At 40.0% G+C, this 15,000-nt stretch overlaps 1 protein-coding gene across 4 annotated transcripts in view; it reads left to right on the top strand.

Moving 5' to 3' along the window:
* The window catches only part of LOC138013118 (discoidin domain-containing receptor 2-like), a 27,727-nt gene extending 12,882 nt beyond the window's left edge, over positions 1 to 14,845 (top strand). For 3 of the 4 annotated variants that reach the window (XM_068860098.1, XM_068860096.1, XM_068860095.1), the window contains 8 exons: positions 5,723 to 5,826; positions 7,034 to 7,194; positions 7,461 to 7,634; positions 8,119 to 8,266; positions 9,512 to 10,057; positions 10,335 to 10,442; positions 10,977 to 11,342; positions 12,265 to 14,845. In XM_068860098.1, coding sequence (XP_068716199.1) covers positions 5,745 to 5,826; positions 7,034 to 7,194; positions 7,461 to 7,634; positions 8,119 to 8,266; positions 9,512 to 10,057; positions 10,335 to 10,442; positions 10,977 to 11,342; positions 12,265 to 12,380 — 1,701 coding nt within the window. In that variant the 5' untranslated portion in view covers positions 5,723 to 5,744 and the 3' untranslated portion in view covers positions 12,381 to 14,845. Of the gene's footprint in view, positions 1 to 412; positions 487 to 5,722; positions 5,827 to 7,033; positions 7,195 to 7,460; positions 7,635 to 8,118; positions 8,267 to 9,511; positions 10,058 to 10,334; positions 10,443 to 10,976; positions 11,343 to 12,264 lie in introns of those variants that run through there. The other variant, XM_068860099.1, reaches the window with a different exon arrangement.
* Positions 14,846 to 15,000: the final 155 nt, after the last annotated feature.

The raw sequence follows: 15,000 nt of genomic DNA, 5'->3' as shown, positions 1-15,000 counted from the left end.
ATTTCATTTTGCCGATGTCACGGTGATATCTGTATCCAGCTGTATCCATGTGATATACATATCATTAGTACTCTCCCGGTGGACATACACAAAATCCAAGTTCCATTAAAAATTTTTTAGGAAAACATATACACATCTTTTATAGACCCACAATTTAGCCGTGGAGTTGACAGCTTTCGTTGTTAAATTCGCTTTTGTCTAAACTCAACCGACGCTCGACTGTTATGATATGATTTATCCACCCCCCGAATCAAAAAGAAGAACAGCAGACTTTTGCCCCCGCAGGGTCTGGGCCAAAACCCGAGGAGGCAACCTAAAAAGGATAAATGTATAAATTGGTAGATATTGTAGAGAGAATTTGTTCAACCGGGCGCGCAAGGTGGTATCGGTATTGCTTAAACGGGCGCGCAAGTGGCATTGGTATTGTTCTACATACAACTTTCAAAGCAAGGACCAGCGTAACAAAACACAAGCACCGGATCCTGGGTAAAGGACCTTATAATAAAGAGAAAGGCTGATATAACGGTGAAGGAATATATTGAAAAAAGCCCATATTTCGAAACGCACTGCCTTTCTTCCTCAGGGTTTTACAAGCAATGACTACGGTTAACAAAGAAGTTGAAGTTACAATTTGAATAGCGATATGGGGTGTGATTTGATATAGCCCTAAAGATAAGGATTCTTTAACCGACTTAACGGATACGGTACAATAATAAAAAGAAATGGTAAAGAAATATAAGGGAAAAGGTGGAGTACATTTTATCTTTCTTATTAAGACCTAAAGGTTGAAGAGTGTTGAACACATTCCTTGTAAAACCCTGATGAAAAAAGGCAGTGCCTTTCGAAATATTGGCTTTCTTCAATACATTCCTTCACCGTTATATCAGCCTTTCTCTTTTTAGCTTTTTATTGTTCTACATGACCAAGGTGTTGTGGGAGTCATGAAGTAGAAACTCGCACGGAGAACCAAAGTGCTGTTCTGATTAGCAATTGAAAAATCAAACATTGAAGCAGATCTGATGCAAATCGAGTTGCCTTGAACATGTTCAGCTTATAATTATATATATTATTATATATAGAGGGCTGTGAGAATTAAAACATAGCTACACGGTGGGTGATTGCCCTACAGGCCTGTTTCGTAAGGCTTGAAGCCTCGCTCGTCAGGAGTTTTATTCACACTGCTGCGCACTTATTTTTATATCACAAACACTATAAGTAAATTTGCATACATATTGGTGCTTAGGTGCTAAGCTAATTGTTCTGTTGTAGCGCCTTCGCGCGGTGCCTGCATGATGATACTAACTCGTTTCTTTTGTTCAATGTACAGCGCTCCGGTTCACAGAAAATGACAAATTTCTCGCTCAAGCATAAATTACAACGTTTAGCTGAACTGCTGTACGGTTTAGCGAGGCAAACAATTTGCCATGTAATTTCATGCTCTATGTTGTTATCTTTTAGCGACCATAAGTGTTTGCTGAGTTCAGTTGAATTTCTATAGGTGTTACTTTCGAAAGATGTTTTATGATTTCTATAACGTGTCTTAAATTCATCTGCCGTCAGGCCTACGAATGTTTCAAAATAAGTGCGCAGCAGTGTGAATAAAACACCTGAAGAGTGTGGCTTCAAGTCTTACGAAACAGGCCTGTAGGGCAATCACCGTGTAGCTATATTTTAATTCTCACAGCCCTCTACAGTTACACTCTACCTTGCATTGAGCACTCTAACTGGCTCGATCGCCGCCATATATATATATATAAGCTAACTATATATATATATAGTTAGTATATATAGTATATATATTATTTTTATTAACGTAGCTCAACTGCCTTTCATACTAACTTAGGCGGGGGCAGATGTAATGAAAACTATTACTAGTATAGTTGTAAGTTAAGCCGGCTTTCTTCACTGTTTACAGCAAACGTCTGGGTGCATTAGTAACGTCTTACGTTGGAGGGGGAGGGGTGGGGACATACATATCATTGGCCGTCATGTTTGATGGGATACACATATCACTACTAGTGATAAGTTAATTGGGATACACATGTCCCGGGGCGCACATATCACCGTGACACCGCGTCGTGAATTGCGGTGTGTTAATGACTCTTTTGTCTGAACTTTGGAGAACTGGCAGATGGTTTCAATTTTCGACGTTTCCAAAGGCTAAGAATTTTTATTTCCATCATTAACAGAATAGCCATTTTTTGAAGACCGAGGACAGAAGCCCCGCACGAAGCAGCTTTTGTGGCTTCTTGCATTCGTTGGACATAAGTGCGTATACACCCAGAACACAATCTCCTTTAGTTTCCTATTTATATCTGTCCATATTTCGTTATTTCAGTATATTGTGTGAAAGTATGTTATATTATATGACATTTTATCCATATTTAGTTATTAAAGCTGATCACTGGTTTTATTATTTCAATTTTCGCATTACTGAAGTATACAATAATCTTGCAAATTGATTAACCTGAAGGCTGATCTTCGAACACAAGTAGTAACTTGCATGGTAACTTGCGTTTTCCTGAAGTCTTTTGAAGCACAGAGTCTTGGATATCTTTTTCAAGGTTCTTCCTTGATGCTCTCTTGCTCCCGTATCCATCTTTGTAAATGAGGCCTCGCGCTTGCCACGTGATGCTGGATTTTTGTAACAGAGGTAAAAGAATTGGGTTCTCGAGAGGCGAAGCTAAGCTACATAGTATGAAAGAAGTCCGAATTGTGACCTCAACTAACTCGGGCTAATTTGTTAAGCGCTGGTAAAGAAACCGGAATTATAATCTCCTCGTTTAACTGGCATGCATCATCTCATCGTTAACAGTATCAAGTCTGCGAAATTTAGCAAAAGTATCACATGGCAATGAGACGGTTTCCCGTGCTAATTTGCAGCAAACGTAAAACAACACTTTCCCAATACTTGCAAGGCAATAGGCAAATGATCTTTGTTGCATAAGAGATCTTGCAAGAAACTGAAGATTTCAAAGTCAGAAAGGTCACTTGATATGGTACGTGCCATTATTACTTTAGGGCACTTTTCGGAGCGACTTCAGAATACCTCGCCACTTTTGTTTTTCTAAAGCGGCATCTTTTGAAGAACGAGGCATATCCATTCTTATTATATGACTAGCTCTGTGAGCGGGCAAAATGAACCAAATCCCGCGCTTTGATTGGCTACCCGAGCATGGAACTATACTGCCCGCTCGGGATTTCTCTCTTGGTCCCGCAAGACCAAAGATATTTTTTTGGTGTCACCAAAAAAAAAAAAGAGTTTTATCCCATATCATGAATCCTTTATTGATCAAGCTTTTTCGGTCAAGATGGCTGGATATTGGCCAAGTTCTTTTTTTTTGCGTGTTTATGGACCAAGACGAAGTCGAGGTCAACAAACACGCAAAAAAAGAACTTGGCCAATATCCAGCCATCTTGACCAAACAAACTTGGTAAAGTTTCGTCCGTTTTTCGGATGGTAGGCCGAACGAATACGAAAACTAGCAGCAGTGAAACTTCCTGTTTTGCAAATTTGAAAGGACTTACAAGGAAGACGCTACCAGATATGACATATGTTTTTATCAATATGCATGAGTATTTTGCCACGATAGCATTTCGGGTCAATTGTCCTGGAACCGCACTGTCTGAAAACAGCATTAGCCCTTGCTTAATTTCCCTAACTAATCGTCTCAAGATGTTTCCTTTAGAGATAGCGTATAACCATTGATTTTTCTATAAGTTGATTGAAGTCGGTTCTTGAAATACCCGCTCAGAATACGATCACTTCCTCTTACTCTAAGTCTGACGGAGGAAGAGGAACGGTCGTCAGCCATCGCCGTATAAAATTCAAACTAACCAACAATATTATAGAAAACACAACTGACATAACAGTAAAGGTTTAATTTTAAGTGTAATGCTAGACTGACATGGTCAACTTGTTTGTTGAGTTCGGGTTTCAACCGCTCAACCCGAACTCAACAAACAAGTTGATCATGTCTGTCTAGCATTACACTTTTAAAGCTTTTACCGATGTCACTTGTGTTTTCTATCATGAGTATTGTTGGTTAGTTTGAATTTTACCTACTTGTAACGAACATTTAATCTACAAAGAATCATTGTATTGATAGTTATATATATGCACGAATTATCTTGTAAAAATTTTGATGTCACACTCACTATGGCTGAAGATGATGTTTGAAACATCGAAACACGTTCCTTAAATGTGTGGTTGTATTTTTAAAAATATTAGTAACACTTGTGTTATCCCGACCATTTAGAATTATCTTTACAATCAGATTCGAGGATTTAGGAAATCAGAAAAAAATAATGTGTAGCATTTCATCTCATTTTTTTATAGTATAGACCGTTTGCTCACGTAGGCGGGTTATTTATTCACCCAACGCTGACGAACGGAAACTATAAAACGTTTGAGGGGTTCAGGCCATCCAATGAAATTACATCATGACTCCGTTCACCTGACTTCAAAAAGACGTTCGCATGTGCGGTGTGTCCTGCTTGGTTATCAAAGGTGCAATCATAGCGAGAATGGTTTAAGGCACTCTCTAGCCAGTCGATGGAACTGTCGAAAAGCTTCGGGGTCTTTCTTTATTTAAACCTCGATTGAAAGAAGATCATGATAGTCCCCTTGCTCCCTGCTTCTCGCCGGCATCCAATACTAGCATTGCCCACGTCTTTGTTCTGCCAGCTGTTATTTTTCGGGGACGTCATCGAAGTAAAGGAACTGGGAGCTTAGGCACGCGCGTTTTTGAGACGCGGACGTCAACCGGAAATGAGCTGTTTGCCCCTTTAACTTGTCTTCACGCAACCACATTTACATTGCGAAGTCTCATTTCTCCATTAGAGATGATAAGTATAAATATCTGGGAGTGGGAGACACCACTGTCCTGGCACGTCAAATTTCTCTTCCGGTTGCCGTCCGCGTCTAAAAAACGCGCCTCCTTATTTCGTACTCAATCTTGATATTTTCCTTACGGCCTCCCGAGGCAAATTTCCCTCCATAACTCGTCCACGCATGTGAGGAAAAGGCGGCGCTAATTCAGTTTTTAACACAATTGCTTGTGGTCTCGCAATCTGATTGGCTAATTTGCCGTTGTCGAAAAGAGTCTAGACAACGCTACTCCCGTCAATGTGTCACGCAATTGTAATAGCCAATCAGGAACGCTCGTTTTGGGAAATAAACCAGTCAGATTGCGAAACAGTGATGACCACGCTTGCTCTTCGCATTTAGATCTAAAAAGCTAGATCTTCGGATTACCAAGCGAACACAAAATCTGAAATGGATTTTGTCGCAGATTTTACTAATTGGAAATCCATCCATGTCACGAAGAATTTCAATGAGTAAAATTCCGAAGAACCAGATTTTAAGATGCAAATCCAGCCGCCTCTTGAATCTACAACATTTTGACCACTCTGATGACGAATATCATTTTCGATAAGAGCACAGACAACGCTGAACCACATTCAATTTGTTAAATCTCGCGAGGCATTTTTCTCAGCTCTTTGTGGCGAGCCATGTGCTTGCTGTTGTCGACGTCACCATTTAAGATGTTACCGGCCGATTCAGGATCACGGACCCACTGATTGATTTAAAAATTAAACAATGCAATGACAATTCATTATGTATGTCTTCTTCTTCATTAATCAGTTAGCAAGTGATTAGATTTATAATAGTATTTCCTCTCTCACTGACGGCTAAAACATCGTTTTTTTCTTTTTACAGACGTTTGGTTCCAGCTAACAGAATGAATGACAAGATTCTCCTTCTACTTCTCCTGGTGCTCCAATTTCCGTTCTGTTTGGCGGGAGGCTTGGACGAGCAACAAGGTATGTCGCTCATCAGCGTCGAAGGAAAGTTTTCTTTTAATAATATGGGTGGCAAAATTACTCCTTAGTTTTGGCGCGAAATTTCATCGTTAATATATAGTTTCACATGTGAAATTGCAATGTTGCCATGGCAACAGTTCCTACAGTGCCAAAATGGTGTCCAGGTTTGAAAATTAAGGAGTAATTTGTCACCCATGTTATTAATAGCTAATCAAATGGTATACTCGTGAAATTAGGGAATAATTTGGACAAAACGCGCCTGAAACTATTCCCCATTTTCACTCTTCACCATTTGATTACCCATACTAACTAAATCGTGAGTGATATCGCTGTTTATGTACTTATGTACATCCTTCCACTCTTGGATGCTGAATTATGAAGGTCGTTACTGGCGCGATTAAATCGGGAAGACGCCTCAGAGAACAGCCAACGGGCTCATGATTGATCCTGAATCACAGCACCACTGCCAGATTTAATCAGCTGGGAGTCGATTTTGATGAGGGAGGATAACCGGAGTACCCATAGAAAAACCCCTCAGTAGGACTGAGATTGACAGAAATTCATCCCACATACGGTTACAGAGGTGAGAGGCGCGGATGATGACCACTATACGCCAGCCTGACTCCTCTCTGTGTAGGTCTCGCCTCTTACAGAATTTGTACGAACCCGGCCGTCCAACCGTGGGCAATGTACTTACAAAGGCAACACTTGTCCTGAAATATTTTTGCGCCCGGAGAGTTTTTCTGGTCTAAGTTTTGATCCTCAATGCAAAAGCGCGTGGTCTATGATAACAATTCGGGCGAAAAAGAAGCAAATTTAGATTTGAGTTATGACTACAGGTAGTCTGCGTCCGCTGAAGATGTCAAATCATCTGCTCAAGATTAGCTAACGACAAACAAGAGAACATATAATCGTGAAAGACAGTCTCATAAGTGTATTGAATTGCGCGATCAATTTAAACCACTCTTAACTGTGGCAATGTAATGGTAATTTAAGAATACCCTTCACAGATAGACAAATGTTAAAGCTTCCCTGATTTGAAGATTAAATTAATGAATGCATCTTATAATATTAACGTTAAAGACACGTTTCCATACTCTTGTCTAGTAGCTTCATCCTGGGTGTTCTTAAATCGTAAGAGGCGACCAAGCAAGCGCTTGCGCCAAGGCACATTTCACGCGCTAAATTCAAAATTGTTTTTCAATAGAATGCGATTCCTCGCTGTCCATGTCGATTCCAGATGATGGCTGGAGTGCCTCGTCCCCAGGAGATCACATTAAGTTCCCTGCTCATAAGGCGAGGATCAGTAACACGGTGGGCTGGTGTACTTCACACAACAGAGACAAGTTAAAGAGAGCATTTATAGAGGTTAGTGCGGTCCATCGTGTAAAACTGGGACATCTATGATGACCTTTTCACCAATTTCTTCCGTAAAGCATGAGAAACGGCTGTACGAGGTGGCTCCATTTACAACATTTAAAAGGTGAATATAACGGGGCACGATAAATGGAGAAATGATATGAGGCTGGTTAAGTTAGGATGGGCGGAGATAAGACCGCAATCATAGACAAGATCAGCGTGTTTGAAAAGCTAGCCCGCTCAGTTGTATTTTTTTTTTTGTTTAAATTATACAGCTTGACTTAGGACGGAACATGCGCGTTACAGCTTTGTCCACAGCTGGGGTGTTGGTAAAGAATAAAACGACTGGCAATTATAGCTCCATGTACGTGTCAGAGTATTTTGTGGCTTACAAGAGAGAAAGAGACTTAAAATGGCGGCATTACCATAAAAACGATGTCTCCGTTACGGTAAGAATTCTCTCAGCCAGCCTAGGTATTTTATTCATTTAGTTCTCTAGTTTTATAATCTTTTCCACGTTGATTATTAAGCATCTGAAGCGTACTTTTGATAATCTTGAAAATCAAAGAAACGTGCTCGCACACGAGGTCCTCCTTTTCTGACCTAAAAGATTTGCATCCTTTGTAGGGTGCTCGAGCGCCTGATTTTGTTTTGTGCGCCCCGCTTTCCCAAAAAGAGATGGCAACTCGGCTTTTCGGTTCTATTCGGAGAATGAGCTCGAGATACTTTTCCTAGACAATGGCTGGTTATAGTCTGATTGGTCACACGATTTGGATGTGTCTCTTAAATAAATGACCTCTCATATGTTGGTTTCTTAATTCATATCAAGTAAGACTTGGATTACGAGTTTCGTAAGAACTAGTTTTGGTTATTAGCGAATTGTTGGGTACTGTACTTGTACAAAAGGATTGTTTCCTTTGTTTGTTATTGTAGGTGATAAAATCCAACAGCTCTGAACTTCACAAACATTATCTTCTGACTCCACGCATTGTTCGTTATATTCGTCTGGTGGTTGTCAATGGAGTTGGAGATAGATGGTGTCTTAAAATGGATGTTCATGGGTGTTCTTGGACTAAGCACGGTGAGCTGTGTGTCGTCTGGAAATAGATATCAAAACGGTTTTCCGAAAGATAATCGTGCAATTAAAACTATTTACCTTGCACAACTGTATAAGATGCTGAGTATCACACAAACTAACAAGAGCCGAATTCAAATCCACGCACATGCGCTAATCAAGTGACAGCACCCGCGAAATAGGCATATTGGCTTTAGATTCTTCTGGATTTTCATTTTTTGAGATAATTCTGACAGAGTTTTTGGACCAATTACGAGACATGCAAAATAATTAGATGCATTTTTCGGTGCTCAATTAAACACATTGACTTTTATTAAAACATACTTAGTACCCAAAGAAACAATAGTGTCATCGTTTTGTATGTGGCGGATTGCATTCACCAAAATTTGTTCAAAAGTATTTTGGCCACGATAAGACGTTTTGAGAGCTAACGCGTTCTTTGATCTAATCATCCGTTTATCGGAGCGAATGTTTCCTTGGTCAAGAGTGAAGTGAAGTGAAGTGAAGTGAAGAGTGAATGAGCGGCGGCTTCGTCAGAGCTAGCAAGTCGTATTGTCATCAAAGCTAATCAGCCGGCATTCCCCAACCAGAACGAATCAGGCCGAGAGTTTTCACTCAAAATATCGACTTGCAAATCTCTTAACGACCATCAAGAGATTTGTGGTAGTTTAGGGGCTCGGATGCCCGCCATTGTGCCGTGACTAACAGATCAAAACGAGGAGGGTGTAGAGTTTGTCCAATTTTTGAGGTCTCATCGGCTGGTTGGTTCGTCTCTGACGAGCGAGTTTCCAAGCCACTTCATCAAAATAGGTGGCAACGAGAGGCCTTGCACCCTTAAGCTAAGATTTTTATTGACACATGTTATGCAATTAATCAATTTTTTTTATGCGTACACTCACTTCAATGGTGCCTCGGCAATTTAAGGTTTCTTTAAACACTGAAAAAGCTACTAATAATTTGGCCATCTTGTTTGGTTCTAAGTTACTTTCGTAAGCTTGAATCTGAAGCAACGCCTTCAAAGCATCCTGCGATTAATCCTTCTATTCAATTTAAAGTGGGCTATCTTTGTATTTGCTTCACAGTTTTGAGACATTTGACTTCGCTGTCACATGAATTAAGTTACCTCTCTTTTTTTCTTTTAGTTTTACAGTAGCGCCTCCCGTTCGTGCTCTCCCCTTTAAGACGTGCTTGACTGATTCTCATTAAGGTGTAACAGTTGATGTGACTTTTACTCAATTCGTTGCTTTGCAGACGGTTTGGTATCATACCGAATATCCCAAGGAAATCTTCGGAAGAATAAACTTGGTTGGTCTTCGTTGCGTGATAAGGGCTATGATGGAAATAGGCTGTCCTTTGGAGCCAAACGAGGTTTACTATACAACGGGCTTGGTCAGCTGACCGATGGTATGACCGGCTATATGGCAGACTGGAACGATACCGGTAATCCAAACTGGATTGACTGGATTGGTTGGCAGGATATTAAGACTCCTCAACCAACCGTCACCTTTGTATTTTCGTCTCTTCGACGTTTTTCTCGCGTGCGATTTCATACTCTGAGCTTACCAGGTCAGCATGAAAAGATGTTGTTCAGTAAGGTGATACTATCGTTTTCCAAAGACGGCGAGTATTTTTCCTGGAAGACTATTTATGAGCCCAGCATGACTACGAGGTCATCCAGGAGTAACAGAGCCTTTTGGATTGAGGTTAATCTTGATGGACACGTCGGAAAATATGTGACTTGCGATTTTCAGTACTATGGCTCGTGGGTGCTGATTAGCGAAGTAGAGTTTGAATCAGGTGCGTAGTTAAATTGCTACTTGAATCAGTCAGTCAGTGGGTGAGTAAACAATTCAGCCACGGCTATCAGTCCCGAGTCAGTCATTTGGGTTGTCACTCGATCCTTCATTTTGAGACCAGGATTTTGTTGTATAGCCTGCGAACGCAGACATATTTCCAGCTGTCGTTTCGCTCACTGGCAATTTATTGTACAGTTAAACCGGAATCAGTCTGACCATCTTCTCGTCTGTCTGTCTGCCTGTTTGTCAATTGGGTCAATCTCTTTCTTACTTGATAGTGGACCTAGCTGGTACGGAGGTTTCAGACACAGGAACAAAGATCACACCCACCACAAGCAACGGCAGCGTGCATGTTATCAACGGAACGGACGAGATTAATGTGGACTGTGAGTGTATTTACTTTTTTTTTTTTCTTTATTGGGAAGGGTCTTATCTGAACGCTTGCGTCACTTACCTTTTGCTAAAAGTTTAAAATTAGATTAAAAAAGGTGACCCTTTTTAAGTTTTCACTGTCATTTAAACGCTGTGAAGTAACCCATAATTGATTAAGTATTGTTACACTACGTTATGAAGTGTTAATACTCGTGCTAACTTAAAAAAAATATATATATATTTTCTACGTGAGCTACAAGCTGGCCGGGGAACCTCTTTACGTTGATGTCGTACTTCATCACCACACTGAAACATCTATCCCTGAAACAAGTATTAATCGATAAAATTGAACGAAGAGGGGGAAGGTTAAAATCAGAAAAGAAGCGGTTAAAATGAGTTTCGTTTCACCCTCAGAGACTTGAGATACCGATCTCAGAGAAAACAAGTAATAATGCTTGTATAGAACTTCCTTTCATGGTATGTTTCGCCTCTCGAAATTCTCCGTACTCATCTTACAGTTTGTTCATTTTTTTTTGTCTCTCTTCCAGTATCGAAAAAGGACCCTGACTTAGAAGAGAGTATTTCAGGGATATGGCTAATAGCTGGTGTAGCTGGAGGAGTAGTGGGCGTGTTACTAATAAGCCTCCTCGCCGTGTTAAAAATGCGGCGTCGAACACGACGTACGCGCGCCGAAAACCTCATAGACCGCGTACCAATCAGAATCATAAACCCTAGCAAGAAAAATTCATTGAACCGCAAGAATGACGCAGGCGCTGTCATGCGCATTGAGAAACAGAAAATGTTGGAGCGAGGCGACGAAGAAGAAGATGAAGAAGACGAGATGGATTTCATATCGGCAAAGTGCAACTTGAATAACTTCAGGAACAGGGAATTGAGAGGAAACCCATTCAAGGGTAAGTTAGTAGGGATACTCTTTTTATGTGATTTTGACGAGAACCATAACGCCTCCAAGCAATTAAAAATTGTTGGAATAATCATGGTCTTCGCATGTGATTCAACTCATCTCGACTTTGGTTGTTCCGGACATCACTAAAACGGAATTTAATAATTGTGTTATCATGCATAGTTATAGGCGTCAAAACTACTGTCTTGTGGACCTGGTATCTATTTCTTTTTAAACAGCCAGAAATATAAAAGTGAAATTGGACTTTGACGCCCTTGGCCAAGAAGGCAAAGCCTGCATAACCTAAAGATCAAAAATCTGTAAGCAGCTCTATAGGCCGGTTACGCGATTCCGGTGGTTAAAAAACATGGTAATTACAGTGTATAATGATAAGGTTGATGAGCTTTTCGCTTCCCACATGTCCCTTTTACATTTTTAGCACTTTTCCCCTTTTTTGTCTAACAAAGAAGCGAAATGATCAAATTTGTACTTAAGCACCAAACAAAAAAGTGTTAAATCTCTTTTGAACCTTTCACGCCGCTCATTGGATGGCGGAATAAATAAGTAAAGAGAAATTTGTATTTTTGTTTTGAGTCAGGGAATTTTGGGTGTGGCCAATGCCCTTCCAGTGACAACCAACTCCTCACTAAAGAAAAAGAGGGCACCAGTAAGCAAAAGCAAAATAGCGTTAAAAATATATTTTTTAAAATCTTAAAAAAAATTATTACAACATAAAAATTACAACGCTAGTAAAATACTTACTACAATACGAACAAGCAAACCTGTGAACGAAGCGACCATTTCTTATTGAAATTGTGTAATTTGTTATTCTTGGTAAATATGTATTTTTCGGTAACACATTTATAGCCGGTTATGTTGAGTAGAAGATACCGGTAGCATTATTAACTTTACCTTTTTTTTTTCCTCTTCAGCTGATACAAACGTTGCGCTAAACATCCGCCCTGAATCTAGAGAAATCTCCTCCGAGGTAGAAAACGCCGCAGTCCTTGCAGAAATGAGGAAAGTCAGTGACTGCAGTGAGGGATGAACGAAAAGGAGTTTACCGCTGCACCCCGCAACTGTTTTCGGCAGCAAGGCAACATGGCGGCGTAGCATATTTCCGCTCATTTTCTCACAAGGATTCGTACAGATAAAACAGGAAGTTTCCTGGTTGGTTTCAGCATCGGATGAGCTTTTGAGACAATGTGATTCATGATTCTTTTGGCCCCCGAAAAATAACTGAAAAGGAAATGCAAATATACTAACTAGCACGGCCAGGGTCTTGTACAGACTCGTACCCATTCACTTATCGATACACGCTCAAATATTGATTGGAAGGGTTGGTTTAGGGCGTGGAAAGTCTTATTCGTACAGGCAGTAAAGTATTTTCTCTATAAGACACTGACGCTGTTACATTCCGCTTTTCTTTCAGAATTTCATTTTTTCACAAGACCTCCCTAAGAGCTAGCTCACAGTTGTCTTCTGGGTTTAGTAGTCAGTGCATCCTTTTAAGGACGTTGCTAAGGAAGTCAAGTGTGACTTCCGGTGATTGACGTCCTCGTATCGTGAGCTGACCAGAAAACGTAAAAACCCACTCACCGACCTGCTACATGACGTTAAAGTAAAAAAGCAAGCAAAAAATCACCGCACGAACTGTTGTTTGCATCGAAGGCTTTTCCTCTCCCTTCTTCGTGCTCGTTCTCAGATCTGACTTCCGGTTTGAGAAAAAGCTAAATTTCCGGCGGTCTCTAAATTGAATTCATTTTTCTATTTGGCACTTTTCACCCCCGAATACAGAATATAGCTAAGCATTGATTTTTTCAAATCATCCTTTTTGAAAATGTTATGGGTATTTCAGTATCGTTTATCTCTGCTTGACTGGATGCAAAAACGAATACAAATTATCAAACGACTGATTAAATACCCAAATTGTGTAGCACGTAGACAAATTTAGAGTTTTCATTTCTTGGTCATGTGACCATGGGCGTGACATGATGACCTCATATTTGGGGTCATTGGATTACAAAAGCTGGAAACTGACCATTACATCCTTAGCAACGCACCCCAAAAAATACGTCAGCAGGCCCTAAAGTTGGCATTTCTGTTAACAATTTTTAAAAGATGAAATGGTATATGAAATGGATCATATATGAACTGCGGATATGAAATCAAGTGAAGCTATGATCCTCGCAGTGATGAACGCAATTTTTGCAATTGCATAAAGAAGCCTGAAAAATTCAGGACTTCAACGGGAACATTGGAACCCACAAATGACCAGCTCCCAACGTCAGTGGCTTCATAGCTCAGTTGGTTAGAGCGTCGCACCGGTATCGCGAGGTCTCGGGTTCAAACCCCGTTGAAATCCTGAATTTTTCAGGCTTCTTTACGCAATTGCAAAAATTGCTGCGAGGATCATCGCTTCACTTAACTTTTAAAGGCTTTTTTATCTTTCCCAGAAACAATTATAATTATATGTGCTATTTATGCCCAAGAAGCGATAGACTTCTTCGGGGACAAAGATTCTTATGGCTTGTCACTCAGTGTACCCTCAGTGTACACTCAGTGTCACTCCGTGTACCCTCTAAAACGAAAGAAGGGGAAATTGGCCAAAACAAAAAAGAGTTGTAAAGGGGACTAGCAAAATGATTGCTGATGATGTCGGTGATCTACATTAGGATTTTCTTAGCTGTCAATGAAATTAGAATAATTCAATGTGGTTTGTTATACAATTTATAATTAAGCGTTGATAAATGTTAAGAACAAGTCGCACGACATTTATAGTTTTTGTGTATAAAAAAACTACGATTTATTGCTCATAGCGAACCTAGTGATACCAACATTAATGTCCTGTAATAGAGGGAAACTTTTTTGATGAAACAGAACAAACACCAACGTATTCATTCAGTACGCGAGATACATGTAGAGTTGTTTCACGTTCATCCTGTCTACTTGCGAGAAATTATAAGAATTAAGTAGCAAAACTGTAAATTTTTGTTCTCATGGTGTTAGTGAAGTATGCCTGGCGTGATTACATTAAGCTTTTTAAGAAGCAAAGACAAACCATTGGCAAAAAGCGTTTCTTCGCTTGGATAATGAGGCTCTCCCGTTCGCTATTATATCTTATTTCAACATTTGGTTAAAACTGAGATTTTCCTGTTAAGAGCTCATAATTATGAGCGTTGTTATATTATTGCTATGGCCACCATTGTGGAATTAAATGAGGATATTTTTAGGATTTTTTCTCTTTAGAAAAAAAAGGAACTTTATTTAAGTGTCTAGTCTTCTGTCATTGGAGCACTAATTGGGGACACTGTAAACTGAAATCAACAAATTAATGCAAATCAAATCAAATGTTGGTTTTTGAGAAGAGGAGAAAACCGAAGTAGCCAGGGAAAAACCTCTCGGACTGGAGACGTCACACTGCAAAAGAGGTTTATTGACAAACTAGTGCTCATTTCTTTGTCGTTGTCTGTAAAACAAAGCTATTTGATTGAATAAATGTTTTAGGGATGAGTGGTGTGCGAAATGTTGTTGCAAACTGAGTAGTTGCTCTTTTACTTCTTTCTTGGTGGAAAAATTCATTGATGAAGATATATTCTCCGATCTTGGGCGCCTGGCCCCAGTTGTTCAAAAGGTGGATAACGCTATCCACCGGATAAATCACTATT

This window comes from Montipora foliosa, chromosome 8 (genome assembly GCF_036669935.1).
Source record: "Montipora foliosa isolate CH-2021 chromosome 8, ASM3666993v2, whole genome shotgun sequence".
Taxonomy (NCBI): domain Eukaryota; kingdom Metazoa; phylum Cnidaria; class Anthozoa; order Scleractinia; family Acroporidae; genus Montipora; species Montipora foliosa.
This window is presented reverse-complemented; position numbering and strand designations above follow the sequence as displayed.